The sequence below is a fragment of the Archocentrus centrarchus genome, chromosome 22 (assembly GCF_007364275.1).
Source record: "Archocentrus centrarchus isolate MPI-CPG fArcCen1 chromosome 22, fArcCen1, whole genome shotgun sequence".
NCBI lineage: Eukaryota > Metazoa > Chordata > Actinopteri > Cichliformes > Cichlidae > Archocentrus > Archocentrus centrarchus.
In genome coordinates this window covers 4,517,589-4,534,171 of record NC_044367.1, presented here as the reverse complement: position 1 = coordinate 4,534,171, position 16,583 = coordinate 4,517,589, and the positions used below count along the sequence as shown (strand labels likewise).

At 41.1% G+C, this 16,583-nt stretch overlaps 1 protein-coding gene across 1 annotated transcript in view; it reads left to right on the top strand.

The window, feature by feature from the left end:
* Positions 1-16,583, top strand: part of syne2b (spectrin repeat containing, nuclear envelope 2b) — a 169,869-nt gene that overhangs the window by 91,255 nt on the left and 62,031 nt on the right. The window contains exons 66-82 of the mRNA XM_030719074.1: positions 193-337; positions 470-670; positions 897-1,156; positions 2,037-2,196; positions 4,905-5,060; positions 5,281-5,421; positions 6,462-6,638; positions 6,851-6,988; positions 7,097-7,282; positions 7,383-7,496; positions 7,660-7,812; positions 7,906-8,016; positions 8,106-8,234; positions 8,589-8,723; positions 9,388-9,465; positions 9,919-10,080; positions 13,884-14,072. Of these exons, the coding sequence (XP_030574934.1) occupies positions 193-337; positions 470-670; positions 897-1,156; positions 2,037-2,196; positions 4,905-5,060; positions 5,281-5,421; positions 6,462-6,638; positions 6,851-6,988; positions 7,097-7,282; positions 7,383-7,496; positions 7,660-7,812; positions 7,906-8,016; positions 8,106-8,234; positions 8,589-8,723; positions 9,388-9,465; positions 9,919-10,080; positions 13,884-14,072 (2,635 nt within the window). The remainder of the gene's footprint in view (positions 1-192; positions 338-469; positions 671-896; positions 1,157-2,036; positions 2,197-4,904; positions 5,061-5,280; positions 5,422-6,461; positions 6,639-6,850; positions 6,989-7,096; positions 7,283-7,382; positions 7,497-7,659; positions 7,813-7,905; positions 8,017-8,105; positions 8,235-8,588; positions 8,724-9,387; positions 9,466-9,918; positions 10,081-13,883; positions 14,073-16,583) is intronic.

Here is a 16,583-nt window from a genome sequence, read left to right as displayed (position 1 = left end):
CAGCCCGGCTCCGGATAAGTGGAAGAAGATGGATGGATGGATGGATGGATGGATAGATGGATGGATGGATGGATGGATGGATGGATGGATCTGTGAAACCTATTACCAGATAGAAACAGATAGAGAAATTAGTGAGTGGAAGACGCAACCTTTTTAATCTGACATTAAAAGATCAACATGTTTGTCTTTCAGGTGTGCAGAGCAGCACAGAAATTACATCAAGTGCCAAGATGAAATCATGCAGAGTGCGAAGAGTACAGAGGACAGGCTCTTACAGCTTATCTCTCAGAAAGTCACCTGTCTCACTGACTGCACTGACCAGGAGGCAAATCTTAGAGTGAGTATAAATCTGCTTGTGGACAAACTTTAATGATGTTGAGGCACATATGTTTTCACATTTTGTCCATAAAAGTTAAATTAACAATTCCTGCACAGAAATGTAATTCATTTTTACTGACACTCTTGTCAGGCACTTGCAGAGGAGATGGAGGCCCTTCTGAGACGTCTGGAAGAGCTGCAGGAGTGGTGCTCAGAGCAGAGCTGTCGTGGAGCCAGGGAGACCACCATGAGTTCTATCTGGAGATGGGTTTCAAGACTACGTTGTTGCACACAGGAGCTGACAACTCGCAGTAAACAGAGGATCACAGAATGGCGTGATATCTCAAACAGCGTAGGTTTACAGAGACATGTATGTTTTGAGATTTTCACTATCCCAGTTCACAGGTTTAAATGCTTATACTGCTGTTTATAAGTTCATAAGTAGTGCATGCTTAGTTAGGCAGGGTAAGTAAGTAAACATGAGGAATTGTGTGGTGGAATTCCCAAAGATGCTAGACATTATTTTACTATTATAACCATACATGTAAATATCCAGTTGTGTTGTCTCGTCCTCTCAGGTGGAGAAGGCCTCTGTATTACTGCAGGAAGTGGAGGCAGAGCTTCCTGATGGCTCCAAGGTGAAGGCATCTACTGAGGAGCTTCAGGATGTGCTGCAGTCCTGGGAACAGTACCAGGACAGACTGGACTGCGAGCACAGAGCCCTCTCTGCACTTGAACTGCGTGCTGCCAGGCTGCTGGGTGTCCCTGCCCACCTGGAGCAAGCTCCTTCTATTCCACTCTGTCAGCAGCTGCAAACGACGCAGGGCCGATATGACAAGTAAGATGTTGTTATATGTGCTTTTAATGTGGCAGTTAATGTCCGGTAACTCCTGCCCAAGGGTAGCAGCTCAAACAGCTAGTGTCCTGGCTGTGTTTTGTCCTTCAGGATGTTTTTTGCTTTTATCAAACATCTAGCCTCATGCAGTTCTTCTATGGTGGGGAGAGGGCAGCCAACAGTTTTCTGGGCCAAGGTGATGACCCTCTAGAGAGCCTTCTTCTCTGTCGCCATGCTACCATATCACACACCTAGACTGTATGTCAGAACCACCACAATAATCTTTTGACTCCATTAGCAAGATCAGATCCATTTAATCCTGGAACACTCACCCTCCAAAGGCTGAAAGACCTGGCTTACAGCTGTCATTGTGACTCTGGACAGTGTGTGTGGTCGGGATGCTCGTATGCAAGATTCATGAGAAATAAAAGAAGGCCAGTGTGATTTTTGCACATATGTGTTTAGTGACGTAGTGTGCTTGAGAATGAAGCGGAGTTTATAGTGTTAAGAAAGTGTTTATACTTTTCATGACAAACTCTCACTGCTCTCTTGTTTCAAATGCATAAATGAAAAATATTCATTATGATCTCTGCTCTTGTATTTTGTTTCTAAAGGCAATTGGTATCCTGTTGCCATACAAAGACTTAATTACCCATAAGCCCCAGCTAAGCAATCAGCTGAAAGTGGGTCAGGTGTAAACTGCAGTGGGTGTGTAAGGTCATGCCTACTTACACTTGGCATCGGGCCCAAAATGTTGTACTCAACAGTGTATTGTTGTTTTTTTTTTATTTTGTTTTTTTTGTCTTACCTAATACCCACTTTCGTGAGTACTGCTTAACTTCAGTTTTAATGGCTGGATGTTTGTGTTTGTGCGTTTTCACAGTGTGAAGCAGAGGAGCAGGGAGGGTTTGCAGGCAGCCAGGCAGGAGCTGGAAGAGAGAGACAAGGTTCGAGAGGAGCTGCGGGGTATCCAGGTTTGGCTGAAAGCTGCTGATAGTCTTCTGTCAGAGATGGAGCAGAGCAGCAGCACTCAGGAGCTACAGGTGGGACTCTCAAATTATGGTTTGTCAGACATCACACCTACGAGTGGTTTCCTGTAGCATGAACTAAAGAACAAAAGGTGCTTTTTTTTTTTTTCCTGCATTTTCACAATTAGACAACCTTTGCTTCTGATGTTCTTATTCCAGTCACTTTATGAGGACACACAGAACATCACTCATTTTCTGACACAGTAGTTTTGTGTTTGGTCATGCCAGTCCCTGTAACCTTGTAAGCATTTACTGACCTTTCTATACTTTTCTTAATTTCATAAACAGCTGGTACCATAAGAGTTTTGCATGTCAGTGACTAAAATCCCCCATAAATTCAAACTGCAATTCTTTTTGTCCCAAATATATTTTTTTGTGTGTGTTTAAAAGAGAATATAATTAGTGTGATAAAAATGCAAATTAAGCCATTGTAGAGTAAAGAAAACAATAATGAAATTTAAGTATTTCTCATTAGGAAAGCTGTTCCTGTGGTCCACTGAAAGGGCTCTGGGTGTATCCAGATCCTACTTTATAATCCTCTAATCTAAACACATCAGAGTGCGCAGAGTTTCTCTCTCCATCCCGCCCACTGGAGTGGAAATAATGAGCCTCTAATGAGACAGGACAGTTTCATCATCTGAACTGAAACACAATGATGCATTTATACTCGGTGTGTAACATCGTAGCTATTTTTATGATGGCACACTTGTCTTCACACTCAGCTAGAAAAGTTACACTCAACCAGTGTTAATTTTGTCGACGAAATATTTTCGTCATAGTTTTTGTCAACGACCTTTTTTATCACGACGAAAACAAGACGATTACGAAATTAAAACCACCTAAAATGATAAAAACGATGACGATTCATCAAGACGACACCATTTCCGAAAGTGTAAATTAATTTTGTCATCGTTTTTATCCTTTCAGGTAGTTTTAATTTAGTTATTGTCTCATTTTCGTCATGGAAAAAGGGTCGCTGGTGAAGACTATGACGAAAATATTTCGTCGGCGAAATTAACACTGCACTCAACAACAACTAAACACTGAAAGTGATGCTTATATATTGCACTGTATAGTTTCAGTGTCACTCCCCTTGGTCTGCTTTTTGTATGACACGTTTAGCTCAGCTGGTAGTAGCCAGTTAAACTCTCTCAAAGCTGACGAATCTGGAAGTTCATCAGCAGGGCTTTTCTAACCCTAACTGTGATGAATATAGAGATTGAAGCAGCTTGTTGGCTGTGGAGATCCCACTAAATATGAAATCTTTGAATCCAACCGTTGGCTTGGCTTCAGGCCCAGAAGCTGTTTGGTGTTCACTTCTATGAAACCACCAACCCACAAAATCACTGCCCTTTGTCCTGAAACCTGAGCAGAGGCCAACATCTCATCCACTCCAGCTTTCTATACACATGCACACACACACACTTTTTCTGTGTCTGTGTTTCTGAAAGACCCCCTTTCCATCATCCAACCGTTCCCCCATCACTCCCACCACCCTCACCCCTCTTGTACCAGACACCTTTTGTTCTGTGTTGTAAGTGGATCTTCCAGGTGGCCGTTGTAGCCAAGTCATTTCACGGGCACGCACAAAGACACACATATTTCTACTGCTGTACTTGTGAGGACACTCATTGCCATGCATTAATATATTCTAGCTTGTCCCTAACCTCAGTGTGAACCTAACTGTAAACCTCACTCTTTAACTCTCACTCAACCTTCAAGCAGGCCATTTGTAAATGTGTGGACCATCTGCATCGTTCATAAAATGCATTTATGAAAGCTGGAGACCATAATAATAAAAAGTTAACACTTTCCTCAAATAAGTGGTAACTTATGAACTTTGTCAAACATGTCCTCTCTTTGTTAAAATGTCTGAATGTTCTACTTTGTCCTACTTTTTCAAAAATAATCTCTAGAATGACCTCAGATGACGGCTTCTTCATCATTTCTCAAAACACAAACTGGTCCTCACAAAGATGGCTATAAAAGACGCACACACAGGTCGCACTCTTCGTCTCCTGCTCTCATGCAAAGAAAGTGTCTCTGTATACCCTCTCTTCCTCCCTTCCTTTGTGTGTCACGCTCGCGCGTACACACGCACACACACACGCACACACACCCAAGCTCAGTTTCCCATAGTGATAACAACGTGCACCTCCCTGTACAGTAGACCATCGGACGCTTTCAGACACAGGTACTCTTCTCTGTGTTATTCTCACATTTTAAAAGTTTTTCTGATCTTTCTGTTGGTTGTTATTGTGCAGTAGAAGCATAATGAGGTGAAACAAGTTCACTTTTAACTATTGTGTAAATGGACTTAAAGAGGTAGGCTGTGTTTGATGGCAGCACAACAGGAGGCAGCGAGAGGACCGCTTGACAAAGAGCTAAAAGCTTAGAAGGAGATTCGTTAGTGAGAGCTGTACATCATATTGATATTTGATTCCAGATTAAGATTTCTGCTGTGTACAAAATGAAGCGGATGCTGCTGATGTTGGTAAGAGAGTGAAGTCTCCTCTATCTGATTTCAAGTGTTATTTGAGAGAGGAGACTTGGTTGGTGCTAAGCAAAATGAACTAATAAAGTATTTGGTTGTGAGAAATCATTAAGAAAATCAATAAATATCACTGTTGTTATGATTGCTTTTCTCCTTCCAGTAGATTCTTCAAAACAGTTAATATTCATTGTTTTTTGCATGTTTATTTTTTCTCTCTCGGTGGTTTCAGGAGCTCTACAGCCAGCTGTGTACCCAGAAGTCTTTGCTGCACCGCATCATGGAGAGCCTGAAGATGAAATACTCAGATATGTACACTCTGGTCCCGGTCGAGATCGACAGCCAACTGCAGGAAATCACTAAGTCTCTGCAGCAAGTGGGAGCAAAGGTGCAAAAAGCTTTAATTTGGATATTTTAAAAATGAAGAATTTATTGATCCTTATGGGCTTCCGGAAGGTTTAATATTTAATATATTGGTTTGGAGTAAAAAGGTCTGTTGATGAGCAGATGATTGGAGGAAAATATTAAATTTAAGAGCCATGTAGGTCTGTCTCAGAACTCTGTTTCCTGCTGTAATTGTTAACATTTTTCCCCGACTGGTCCATCAGGTGGGAGAGGCAATAGAGAGGAGCGGTCCTGTTCACAGACTGGGCGCAAAGATGTCTGATATCGAAGCTGGCCTGAGAACTGTTCAGAAGAGACTGGAACAGAGGAGCCCCACTGTGATCGAAGCAAAGATCACTCAGAAGGTGGGTAATGATGTGGAGGTGCTCCATCTGGTTCATTATTACAACTTCTTTAGAGAGAATTAAAAAAAGAAAATTAAACAGCTTCTAAGAGGATGAGATAAATGTAACAGTGTAACATTCTTCCCCTGCTGGCCAGAAGATGTGTGGTAAGTTTTTCCTGAACCCTGGTATGTTTGTGCTGACTGTGTTGTATCTTTGCTGCCCCCTGTGTGTGTTTGTCAGAGAGGAGAGACTGCAGGTTCACCACAAACTACACCTGTCATTTACACTGCTGTTGTGTTATCAACCTTTGTGTTGAGACAATGCAGGGCTTATGGGCTGAAATTTTGTTTTCTTGGTGTTATCTGTTCCTTGACCACTGTGGCACACTATACTATGGATAAAAACGTCCAATACAGGGTCCATGTGAATCTTTTCACAGGACTCTGTGCAGTAAGTGAGTACACCCATACTGCTAACATTACAATTAAGAGGGGAAGTAGCAGTCAGGTGCTGCTAATCCAGCGCTCTTGATTAACTGATCGTCACCAGTGTGAGCACCTCCATAAAAGGTTTTGTCAGTTTGCTGGTCTGGAGCTTTCAGGTTGTGTTAACACAATGCCACAATCTTCCCAGGAGTGTACGCCCCAGTAAATTCACCCCAAAACTGAACGAGTATGACATGTTTGGAGGATTACCAGGAAAAAAGCCTCTTCTCTCTAAGAGGAACATGCCAGCATAGCTTAGATTTACAAAACTAGATCTGAACAAACCACAAGACTTCTGGAACAATGTCCTCTGGACAGACAAAACCAAAGTGCAGATGTTTGGTCATAATGCACAGAACCACGTTTGGCAAAAACCAAACTCAGCATATGAGCATAAACACCTCGTACCAAGTGTCGAGCACAGTGGTGGAGGGTTGATGGTTTGAGCTGGTCCTTGAGTCAACTGAGTTTGCTTTAGCAGATGTAATGCTCACCTTCCAAATTACAACTTGATGTCTCAATGTATAAATAATGCATAATCACCAATAAATCTTCACTTATATGTATGCTTAGCGTGTCTGGGATGAGCTGGATGTGTGGCACTCGTGTCTGGCAGCACTGGAAGTGGACATGCAAGACTTAGAGAAGCCCGAGGAGGTGCTGATCCTCACAGAGAGACTAGTGGAGGTTCAGCAGCTTCACTCCCTTCTGGCCAAACAGGCAGAGCAGAGGACCACCCTAATCAGCAAGGTGAGAAAAGCTCCAGTTCCTGTCATCACATCCGAAGTTACAGCATCATAACGGCCACCTCACATGTTTAACAATGCAGCAAAAAATGGAAGCCTTTTTTTTTCTAGCTAAATCACCGAAAGTACGGTATCTGTTATAGTATTGTGATACTTCTGTGAAGTTTAAAAATATCCATCCTTTTCCTTGTTAAATAATGTAATATTTCTGTTTAGATTCAAACATGGCTCCGGGAGCATCAAGAGATGATCAAAAGCTCCAAGAGCTGGATGTCTGAGGCTCAGTCGTGGCTTGTTGCTCCCTGCACCTACACCACAGCTAAATGTCTGAGCAGCCACGTTCACGCCCTGCAGGTCAACACACTGTCCTGTCGCACAACTCTTTCTTTATAAGGTGTTTTACTGCATTGTGCTACAGTACGATGCGGTAACCAAAAATGTTCTCTTTGTCTTGTGATGCAGATGGTGCTGGATGATTCAGCCCAGATCCGGACCACGCTGCAGGGCTTCAGCTTGGTCCTGAAGGAAATGTCGCAGGTTTGCGATGTCACAGATCTCCAGGAGCAGCTGGTCGTAGCAGATCGCCAAGTGGCCGATGTTCAGGACTGCTTCACAGCTCCTCTGTCTCAGCTGGAGCATGCTGCCGCTGTGAGATTTTATTTTTTTGGTTCTTGCTTCAGCAGATCTTATCTAGATGGTATGTTTGTGCTCATCTCCTGTGGGATTACACTGATTTCTTGATCTCCAGGAAGTGGAGGCGATTGAGAGTGAAGTCAAGCGGATGGAGAATGATGTAGCTGAGATCAAAACCTTGCTATCTTCTCCAGAGACTTTCCCCAGCCCCAGAGAGGATAGTTTAAAGGTGAGACCTGTTGAAAGAGACGTTTGTTTCATTAGTTTTTTATTTGGCTTATCATGGACTGATTGTCCAGAATCAGCTGGTCCATTTAGCAAAGCAGCAATACAAAAGAATGATTACAAATCATAATTTTCTGATTTTTCTCAACCCTCTTCTATGTGCACAGCTGGTTGAGCAGAGGATCGAGTCAATGAGGACAACAGTAGCTGAGATCCAGAAATGTAAGCCAGGCCTTTGTCTTCCTGAGAAGGCTGAAGAAACTCTGACTGTCTTTACTGTAGTGGACCAGCTCCAGGCTCTGCTGCTGGAACTGGAGAAGGTCAGTTAGTTAATCAATAAGATGGTCACTGAGATGGTCACTTTTATCTACAAGAGGCTTGAACTTGAATTTTCTGCTTCACTGTTTTTGTAGAAGGTTCCTGCATTATTCATCCAACAGCCTCCAACTCCCACACAAGCCAAAGCTCAGTCGACCAAACAGACGACCACTGAACTAAAAAAATCTACACCTGAGGAGGCTGAGGTGAGCTTGGCCCAGTTAAAAAAAAAAAACACACTTAATATGCAGAAAACAATTTAACAAAGCCTGGACTGTGTGCTTTGTCTGTGAAGGAAGAGCAGGGTCAGATCAGAATTGCCCACGTTGAGGAGGATGTACTAAAGCGATCTGGAGCTACACTGATGACTGTGGAGCAGACCTCACCTGAACAGAGTCAATCCGGGACACCTGATATCACTCAGGTAGGAATACCAGGGAGCCATTCTTTTCTCACAGTTCTATATTCTCACAGTTACTTCATTTAGACTAAATAAGCAGCAGTTCCTTAGAAAAGCTCAGATACCCACACAAGAGCACCTGTAAAACATGCATAGATTAATCTGTTGGGGTATGTCAGGGCAAAGTGCAAAATGACTGGTACTGACTTGCATGCATACCCAGTCCTACATGTGTTATTAACAAACTGTTAAAAGTAAATCCCCAAAGTAAATCCTCTGCATGCGTAATGTTACCATTTTGTCTTGGTTATGAACAATCAAAAGTCAAAATTGGCCCTCCCTCATGTGACTCTACACATAAGCATGTTTCCATGTCAGCAGCGGGAGCATCAAGGCGTGCTCCAGGTTGAGGAAGCCAGAGAAAAAATAAACAGTGAGGAACAGGGAGTGGAAGAAGGTGGAGGAGGTATTTTGTGGTGGCTCTGGGATACTTTCCTGGGCTCTTCACCAGAGGTAAAGATGAGTGAGCGCTGCTGTGGAAAACCCTTTCATTCATGTTCTTTCTCTGTCCTTTAGTCATTTTCTTCAGTTCGTCTCCTCGTGGAGTTCTTTGTGACCCAAGGTCAGCCACTTAAAGTGTAGGTGGGAGAGATCTGCTACAATGAATCCCACAGCAAGTTGTGGAACAAATTATAGGATATTATGTGAAACTCTTGAAACCGATAACACACCTGAGACCCTGTGATTGATTGTAACATCACAATTCCCAACAATCCATTTACAATCAGACCATTTGTAATAGCTGTATGAATAATCTCTGCCCTTCTGTGACCTGGGTCACTCTGCTCTTCACTGCAGGCACTGTCCCTTCGTCTTCCTCACCTCTACTACCTTGTCCCTACTCATGATATTAAATTCTCTCCTAATCCTTAATACATCTCTGCCATTGCTGTAAATTTCAGTTCTCTCTTTTCCTTCTTCCACCCTACTGCACACTGGATTTAGTCATTCGTCCATATGACAGCATCAAACAGTCATTTCTCAGACAGCTCTATAGATGAATGAATTTATTTTAACCATTAAATGTTGCCAACCATGCTTTTCTTTTTCAGCAGTTGAACATTTTGGTCTGTTTGGTTGTATAGAAGCCTATAACATTTGTCATTGTTGGTGTCAGGAACCTGTGGTTGTTGTCTCAGAGGAGACTGAAGCTGCCGCAGGACAAAGCACCGAACAGCCGACAGAAGATAAAAAGGTAACTGAAGTTTCATCAGTGAAAAACAACCTTAGAATTTAATGTATTTCCTGGGTACGTGCATTGCTGATTTTAATCATATATGGTATATAATGAGAATAATAAAAACCATTGTGTAATTTATTATAAATTTGGAGGACCCTTCGTGCCATACTTTCAGTTCCTTACAGATTACAGATTTTCATTTAGAGCTGCCATCACCTTTTAGTCATTGCTCAAATAAGTGAGCAAGTTAAACAATAAATGAGACCCATTACATTTCTTTTTCATAATGTAATGGGTTGTACTAGATAACATAACAACAAAAGCCGCCTAACATTACATAACATAATTCCTTAACAGAGTGTATGAGTAACTGTGTGATACCTTATCTGGTAACACTGTAGACTAAATGGTCAATGTGTTTAACTGACTGACCTGAATGAGATTCTAACCCTGATCATATTTCTTCAGGATGTTGAGGGCACCACTGACACCACAGAAACAAGTTCATCTGAAGCTTTATCAAACCCCGTGGGCACAGTCACAACTCAGTCACTGCCTGAGAGCATGGTAAACACGGCCTCGACCGAAAACGTCTCCAAATCCAACTCTGGGTCACAGCAGAGATGTGTAGTCTCCTAGATCTAGAACTTGTAGAACTACATCTTTTTTTCTATCAGTCCAAGTCTAGAACTATTTCTGGTGCTGTGTGGAAAAGTCGCCAAACACTCCTCAAAGTAAGCCTAGAGTCCACTGCTTAAAGATTTACCAACCTTTCCTGCCCATAACCTCTATGTACCATCCTAAAGCTTTCAACTTCTTCTGGATCTGGAGCCTTAAAACTTTTCTAGAATCAAGATTTCCATGAATTCTCTACGGTCCTCTACAATGATTCCTCCAACTTTTTCTATTCCATCTTATATTTCTGAATTAACTCTAGCTACTTCTACCAAATTTCAAACCAATCCAGAAAACTTTTCTTCTATAGCCAACATATGAAATCCCAACTTTTTCTAGTTCCTCATTTGGAGCTTCTTGTGTCACCTAGAGTCAACACAAGACCTCTTCAGAATATCAAAATTTTCAAATACCCCCATGACAACGTCTACACTACATCCACAGTTATATATGTAGAACTCGCCAACTTTTTTTTTTACATGCATCAAGAATCAAAATGTGATTCTAGAGGAAACGTTTCCTTATGATTGACCTCCAAAATGATTCCAGACCAGAGGCTTTGCTGCCTCCTTTTGTAAACAAATTGGGAGCTACTTCCTTTTTGAGCTGCAGCCCCTCACTTTATCTCAAAACAATGGTTTTATGAACCTTTGCAAAACCAAAAGTTCATAAAACCTTTTCAAGAGACAAGTCCAGAACACCAGTTTATTGTTGAAATGATTTAGATCATCCATGTTTGTACAGATCTACTCCTGATTTCACTCTCCTTTAGTATTCTGTAGATTGAGCCCAGCTGGCAACTTGTCTTTTCATTCTTCTTCTACCACAAGACTTAAAACTCATGTCTTCTTGTAGAACTAAACCAAGAACGTATTCTTCTAGAATCAGTTCTAGAGCTGCAGATGTCAGGTTTCTTCTAGACATGTCTCCCTTGAAACTCTCAGTGCATTTACATGGCAGATGATTACTGAACTCTGTGGACACCTTGTTTACATTTGAATCCTTTATCATGTCTTACTGCATGGCAAAAAAATAAAGTGCAGGAAAGAACCAAAGCAGAGGTTTGCCAAATAAATACTTTTCAAGTTTACTTTTGTGTTTAGATGAAGCATTCAGAGCTTGCAGAGAAATCTGCCTGTTTTTTGACAAGTCAACACCACTGAGATGTGGTTCAAGATGACACAGCACATTATCTGCTACAAGTGAGAAGTGGTTGCAGATGCCCCCCCCCCCCCCAAAAAATGAAAGTAGGCTGATGGTATTTCATATGTGTGGTGGATGTTTTTAACAGTCTGTATTAAGGCTTTGCATGGACTTTTATTCTGATGGGTTATTATGCTTTATAAAAACAGAAACAAAGTGTATTAATAGACATATTTTGTGAGCCATGTTTTATAATGTATAGGGAATGGTGATGTTAAACTTTGTGATTGTGAACCTTATCCTTTATCATTGAGGCTCACTTACCGGCAAATGCATATGTGTTAAAATTAACCTTTGTTTAGTTACTTCTATGCATCTGCCATTTATATTTCCATAAGCTTGTGAAGTGGGGTACGTTGTTTACAGATTTGATTGACTCGGTTACTGCCTTGCAGCAGGAGAGTGTGGATAATGATTCCTGCTTTGTCATGAATAAGTATATTCATAATCACTCTTTAAAATACAGCTTTTATACTTAAGTAAATTACCTTTTTAAGATGACTGTTGGCCATGAAAATGCACTGGTTTGTCATATTACTGATTAACTGGCTGCTTTGCACAGGTGGAAACTTTGTAAATCCCAAATGCTTACTTTTTATTTTAAGTAAGCATTTAATATATGGTCCTGTAAAAATTAAATATGTTACAGCAGTTTGGTTATAATTAAAATGATAATATGATTAAAAATAATAACAAAAAATACAAATCTACCATTTTTGGAGATACAAGGTTTTCATCTGAAAGCAGCAGACATCTTACGTTACCTGGCATGTGTTGTACTACATTATTTCCCTCATGTTTTTTTTTCCATTCTGTCTGCATATCAAAAAAAAGAGAAAAAAAAAAGAGCACAAATACAAATAAACCCACAACAGTGATCCACTCCTCTGCCTCTCTTTTTCTGTGTCAGGAGCTCATGAGGGGACAGAGGGGGGGCTTGCATGGAGGGGGGATGACAGCTACCCAAAGGGGCTGAAGGCATACACAGTATATAAGACACACATAACACTTTCACATGACTTATTCATACCTTCTGAAAATACATTCACAAGAGACCTGGTGAGGAATCTAAAGAGAAAGTATTAGTTTAGCCAGTGATACCTGATTAGCCCAAAGTCCAGCTCTGCAACATCAACATCTGGAAAGAAGCTGGTAAAATCCTCTTGACATCCACTACAAATAGAACAAGCACTGACTACCACACACGTCCTAAAATAAGTGAAAGATCAGCAAAGCTAGCAAAGGCGTCAGCCTCCACATGTAGAATCCCACCAAAGTCGTTAATAGGTTTTTAATTTGGTTTCAGCATGATGCACACCAGCAGCACCGTCCTCCAGCTAACATTCTAACCATCCAGGGGTGGATGCGATGGTGGGGACTAGCTACAGGCAAACAGTGTGAAATGAGATTGGACTGAGAAACGTTTGCTTATCAACAAAATAAGCATCTTCTCGTTGGTTAGCTCGTTGAGTGATTCTATGTCATAACCTGTGATGCAACATTGCAGCTTGATGTGCAGTTTTCTCGGTTTTCTTACACTGCTGTACTCGTTTCCACTGCGTTCATCTTGAACGCACTCTAACACATTTACATTTACATTTTGGAATTCATATCCACGCAGAATATTTGAAAATTGTGTTCCAAACATCACACGTTTGTGGCAAGAAACTGAAGAATTTCTGCACACAGTATACAAATTTTGTTTTGTGACTGTGAAATAGGTGTGCTGAGTTCATTCAGAGTCATAACCCAAGGGAACCTTTAACAGAGGATATTTTCCACACCAGTGCTCTGCAGCTGTTGACATCAAAGGCTGCTCAGTGGTTGAACAGTGTGATTGATTTTGACATGTAAAGCGACTTTGTTGACTCTTGGTGCTCACCTACTGTTGAGCCTGCATTCATTCCTCAGCAGTTCCTTTTGCAAGTGTGTGCACAGAGATCGGTCATGAAAGCAAATCAATTAATCATTTTAGACAACAGTTGAAACTTAGACTGTAAGAAGTGAGTTTCAATCACTGTAAAAATGAAGCAATTATAAAAAGGGTGAAAAGGACACCAAAATATATATAAATAATTTCAAACAGAATCAAAGATCAGCTGTTGGATGGCTACAAACTGACAGATTCTGGAGGAAGTAGGAGGGTGTTTGGCTTCTGTGTTTAAGGCTTACTCAGCTTACTTGGCCCTCTGTCCCGAGTCGGCTCCACCCCTTTTGCCTGAAGGCTCTTTTCTTTCTGTGCCTCTGTCATTCTGTCCCTGTGGCCCTGCCACAGCTCCAGGAAGTGGTTTTTCACGGGTGGGTGGAGCACATACAGTCAAAAAAAAAAGGAGTGAAACAGAGAGAGGGAAAGCGAGATAGCCAGGTGGGGGGAAAATGGGAGTGATAGTGTGAGAACAAAGTAACAGGTCACAAATATTTGTTTGTCTCAACATTAGAGCTACAAACTTTAAGGACCAGGTGGCTCTTTCTCTTCCCTTCCTCAACTTCCTCCCTCTCTACCTGTGACTGTGGCGCAGAGAGGCTCAGCTGGGTGTGTTGTGTTTGTGTGCCAGGAATCAGAGGAGCCTCAGCAGGCCGGGTCCCGGCCTGGACCTTGCCTTAGTGAAGGTGTCCTCCATGTGTGTCTGGAGAGGGTCAGCCAGCTGGAGCTGTGGCTGCAGAAATCCCAGAGGAGCCTTGTAACTGCCAGGGCTGCATCAACCATGCAAGACAGCGTGGAGCAACAACTCCTCACCTGCCAGGTAAACTCCACCCACCAGGGGACCTGCCCACTCCCAGGATTTAGAAGTGGCAAATGTTACTTCAGTTAACTGTGGGCTGAATATGGGAGCACACTTTTACAAGCCTGCTTTACATCCATTCTTTTCACTTTCTTTCAAATATGAATTTAAAAGTCACATAGTTGTTTTTAATCAGTTTTTAATTTAGGCTATGTTAAAATGTGCTTTCTTTTATCTTTCTTTTTATTATTAATACAAAATGAACTCAGGGAGTCGACTAAGGGACTCCACATAAACAACAGATAAATGTTATTGACAAGAAGCCGCTGCCTAGACAGCTAAAAAACTTTAACCCCAAGATATCTAGCTATCCTCTGCCCTTACATTCACCAGGTCAGTGGGTCTGTGTCATATAAAAACCTGCTACCTTTCATCAAATCTGGTTGCTTTCATCAGGAATAAAAGTCTGATTTCAAGCTATTAGTTTTAATATTTGTTGATGTAAATCCACAGAATCAGGAAATTCTTTCTAGGAAACACTGCTCCTCTTCAAAGCCACTTCTGCCTGTGAGATTGTGTGAGTTTTATAGCTGTTTTGCACTTGTTTAAGTTTGAATTATTTTTCAAGGCCTCAAACATTAAAACTAGGTATCTAGATAATTGTGCATACCTGAACCTCATAATTGTTTTGTGGCACACAGCTTAAAAAGTTTCTTCCATAACTCCTTCCTTGTATTGAAAAATAATTCAAGAAGAAGATTATAACCCGTTTTTTCTTGCAAAGGAGTTTTCGTGTAGAGATTATATTGCAGTTTGATAGTTGTGTGAATGAAGGTAAAAACAGAATCTCAGGTCTCAGCCCACCATATGGGTGGTAAGAAATTAGATCTAAGACATACAAAGAAATCCTAAAAATTAATTAATTTTGAAATGTTTTGCCAAACATACAGCTAAATGAGTGGGGATACATTCCTGTGCTGAGGGGTCAAAGGTCGTGAGCTATTGTAATAATGCTAAGAAAATGAAAGTTGTAAATGTGTACAGACTGAAAATGATTTGATCACCCACAAACTGTTTTCACTATCTCAGTGGTGTGTGTGTGTGTGTGTGTGTGTGTGTGTGTGTGTGTGTGTGTGTGTGTGTGTGTGTGTGTGTGTGTGTGCGTGTGTGTGTGTGTGTGTGTGTGTGCGTATGTTTATAATACCTTGTGGGGACAATTTTCCTGACATATACTACGTTGTGGGGACCAATTGCTCCTTGTGGGGACTGGAACCTTGTCCCCACAAGGGGAAACCCTGTTTTTGGGTCAGGGGTCAGAGTTAGGGCTAAGGTATGAATTGAGTTTAGGTTAGGGTTAGGGTTAGGTATGTGATGGTTAGGGTTAGGAAAAGGGTAAAGGTAAGGTTTAGGCTGTAGAAATGAATGGAAGTCAATGGAAATTCCCCACAAAGATAGCAAAACACACTTTATTCAAAGCTTTGGCAGGTATTTTCCTCCCAGGACTCCCTGCCTACACTCAGAGTGTAACTTAAGCCTCCATTAAAGTTTCAGAAGTTAAACACATCCCACACTCACACGTCACATTTGAATGAAGCTTTTTGTGCAAACAAACCGCCACTGATGAAATGTTCTCTCCTATTCAAATTTCCTAAAAGAGCCTCGTTCATTGAGACGCCTCATTCACGATCCACGCCCAACTTTGGTATCATCAACACATGCTGCGCTATTCAAAGCTGAGCTCCGGAGCTAAATCTGTTTTAATTGCTGTTTTTAATACAGTGGTGTCACAAAGAGAGGAGAGATGAGGTCATTAAACAATAAACAAAACACGGGTGTGTCTCTAACAGGAACACAGATGAGTGTGAATGTGAGTGAATGAGGCATGTATTAAAAAGCGCTTTGAGTGCTCAAAGTAGAGCAGAAAAGCGCTCTATAAGAACCAGCCCATTTACCATTTACCCTTTACAATTAAAAGAATGAAAAAATGTGCATTATTTTATGTTTGCCTTTGCTAAATAAATGCAGTGGAATTATCTGAAACACTGATGCTATTTAAAAAACTTAAAAGACAAATATTTCAAGTTGATGGAAGAACTGAAGTTTTAACTGAAGATGAGAGTAGTAGAATAATATAGAATAGAATATGATTTAACAGGTGTTGAACAATTAGGTGGCCTTTAAAAGATCTGAAGAATCAGTTGAAGAAGTCCCAGCAGGAGGAGAAAAAAGTGAGATAAACTACAAGTGCTTATTTGCACTTATTTGTGACCCAGATATTGAAAATAAATGCCAAAGTTGAGGACTTCATTGACGTGAAAGTGTGAAATTTAAAGATCAGTGAAAGTAAAATTGTGGAAGGGAGTTGGAAAGTTACATAAATCCTAAGCTTTGAAAGGTACTAGGGTTGCGGAATAACACATATATTTAATTGATTTGCAAACTAAAACATTGCAAATAATAAGGAAATTGCAGTAGAAACAGCTGATGTGTCCACTGATATCCATCTATGTGTCCAACTGGCAATCTTGCCAT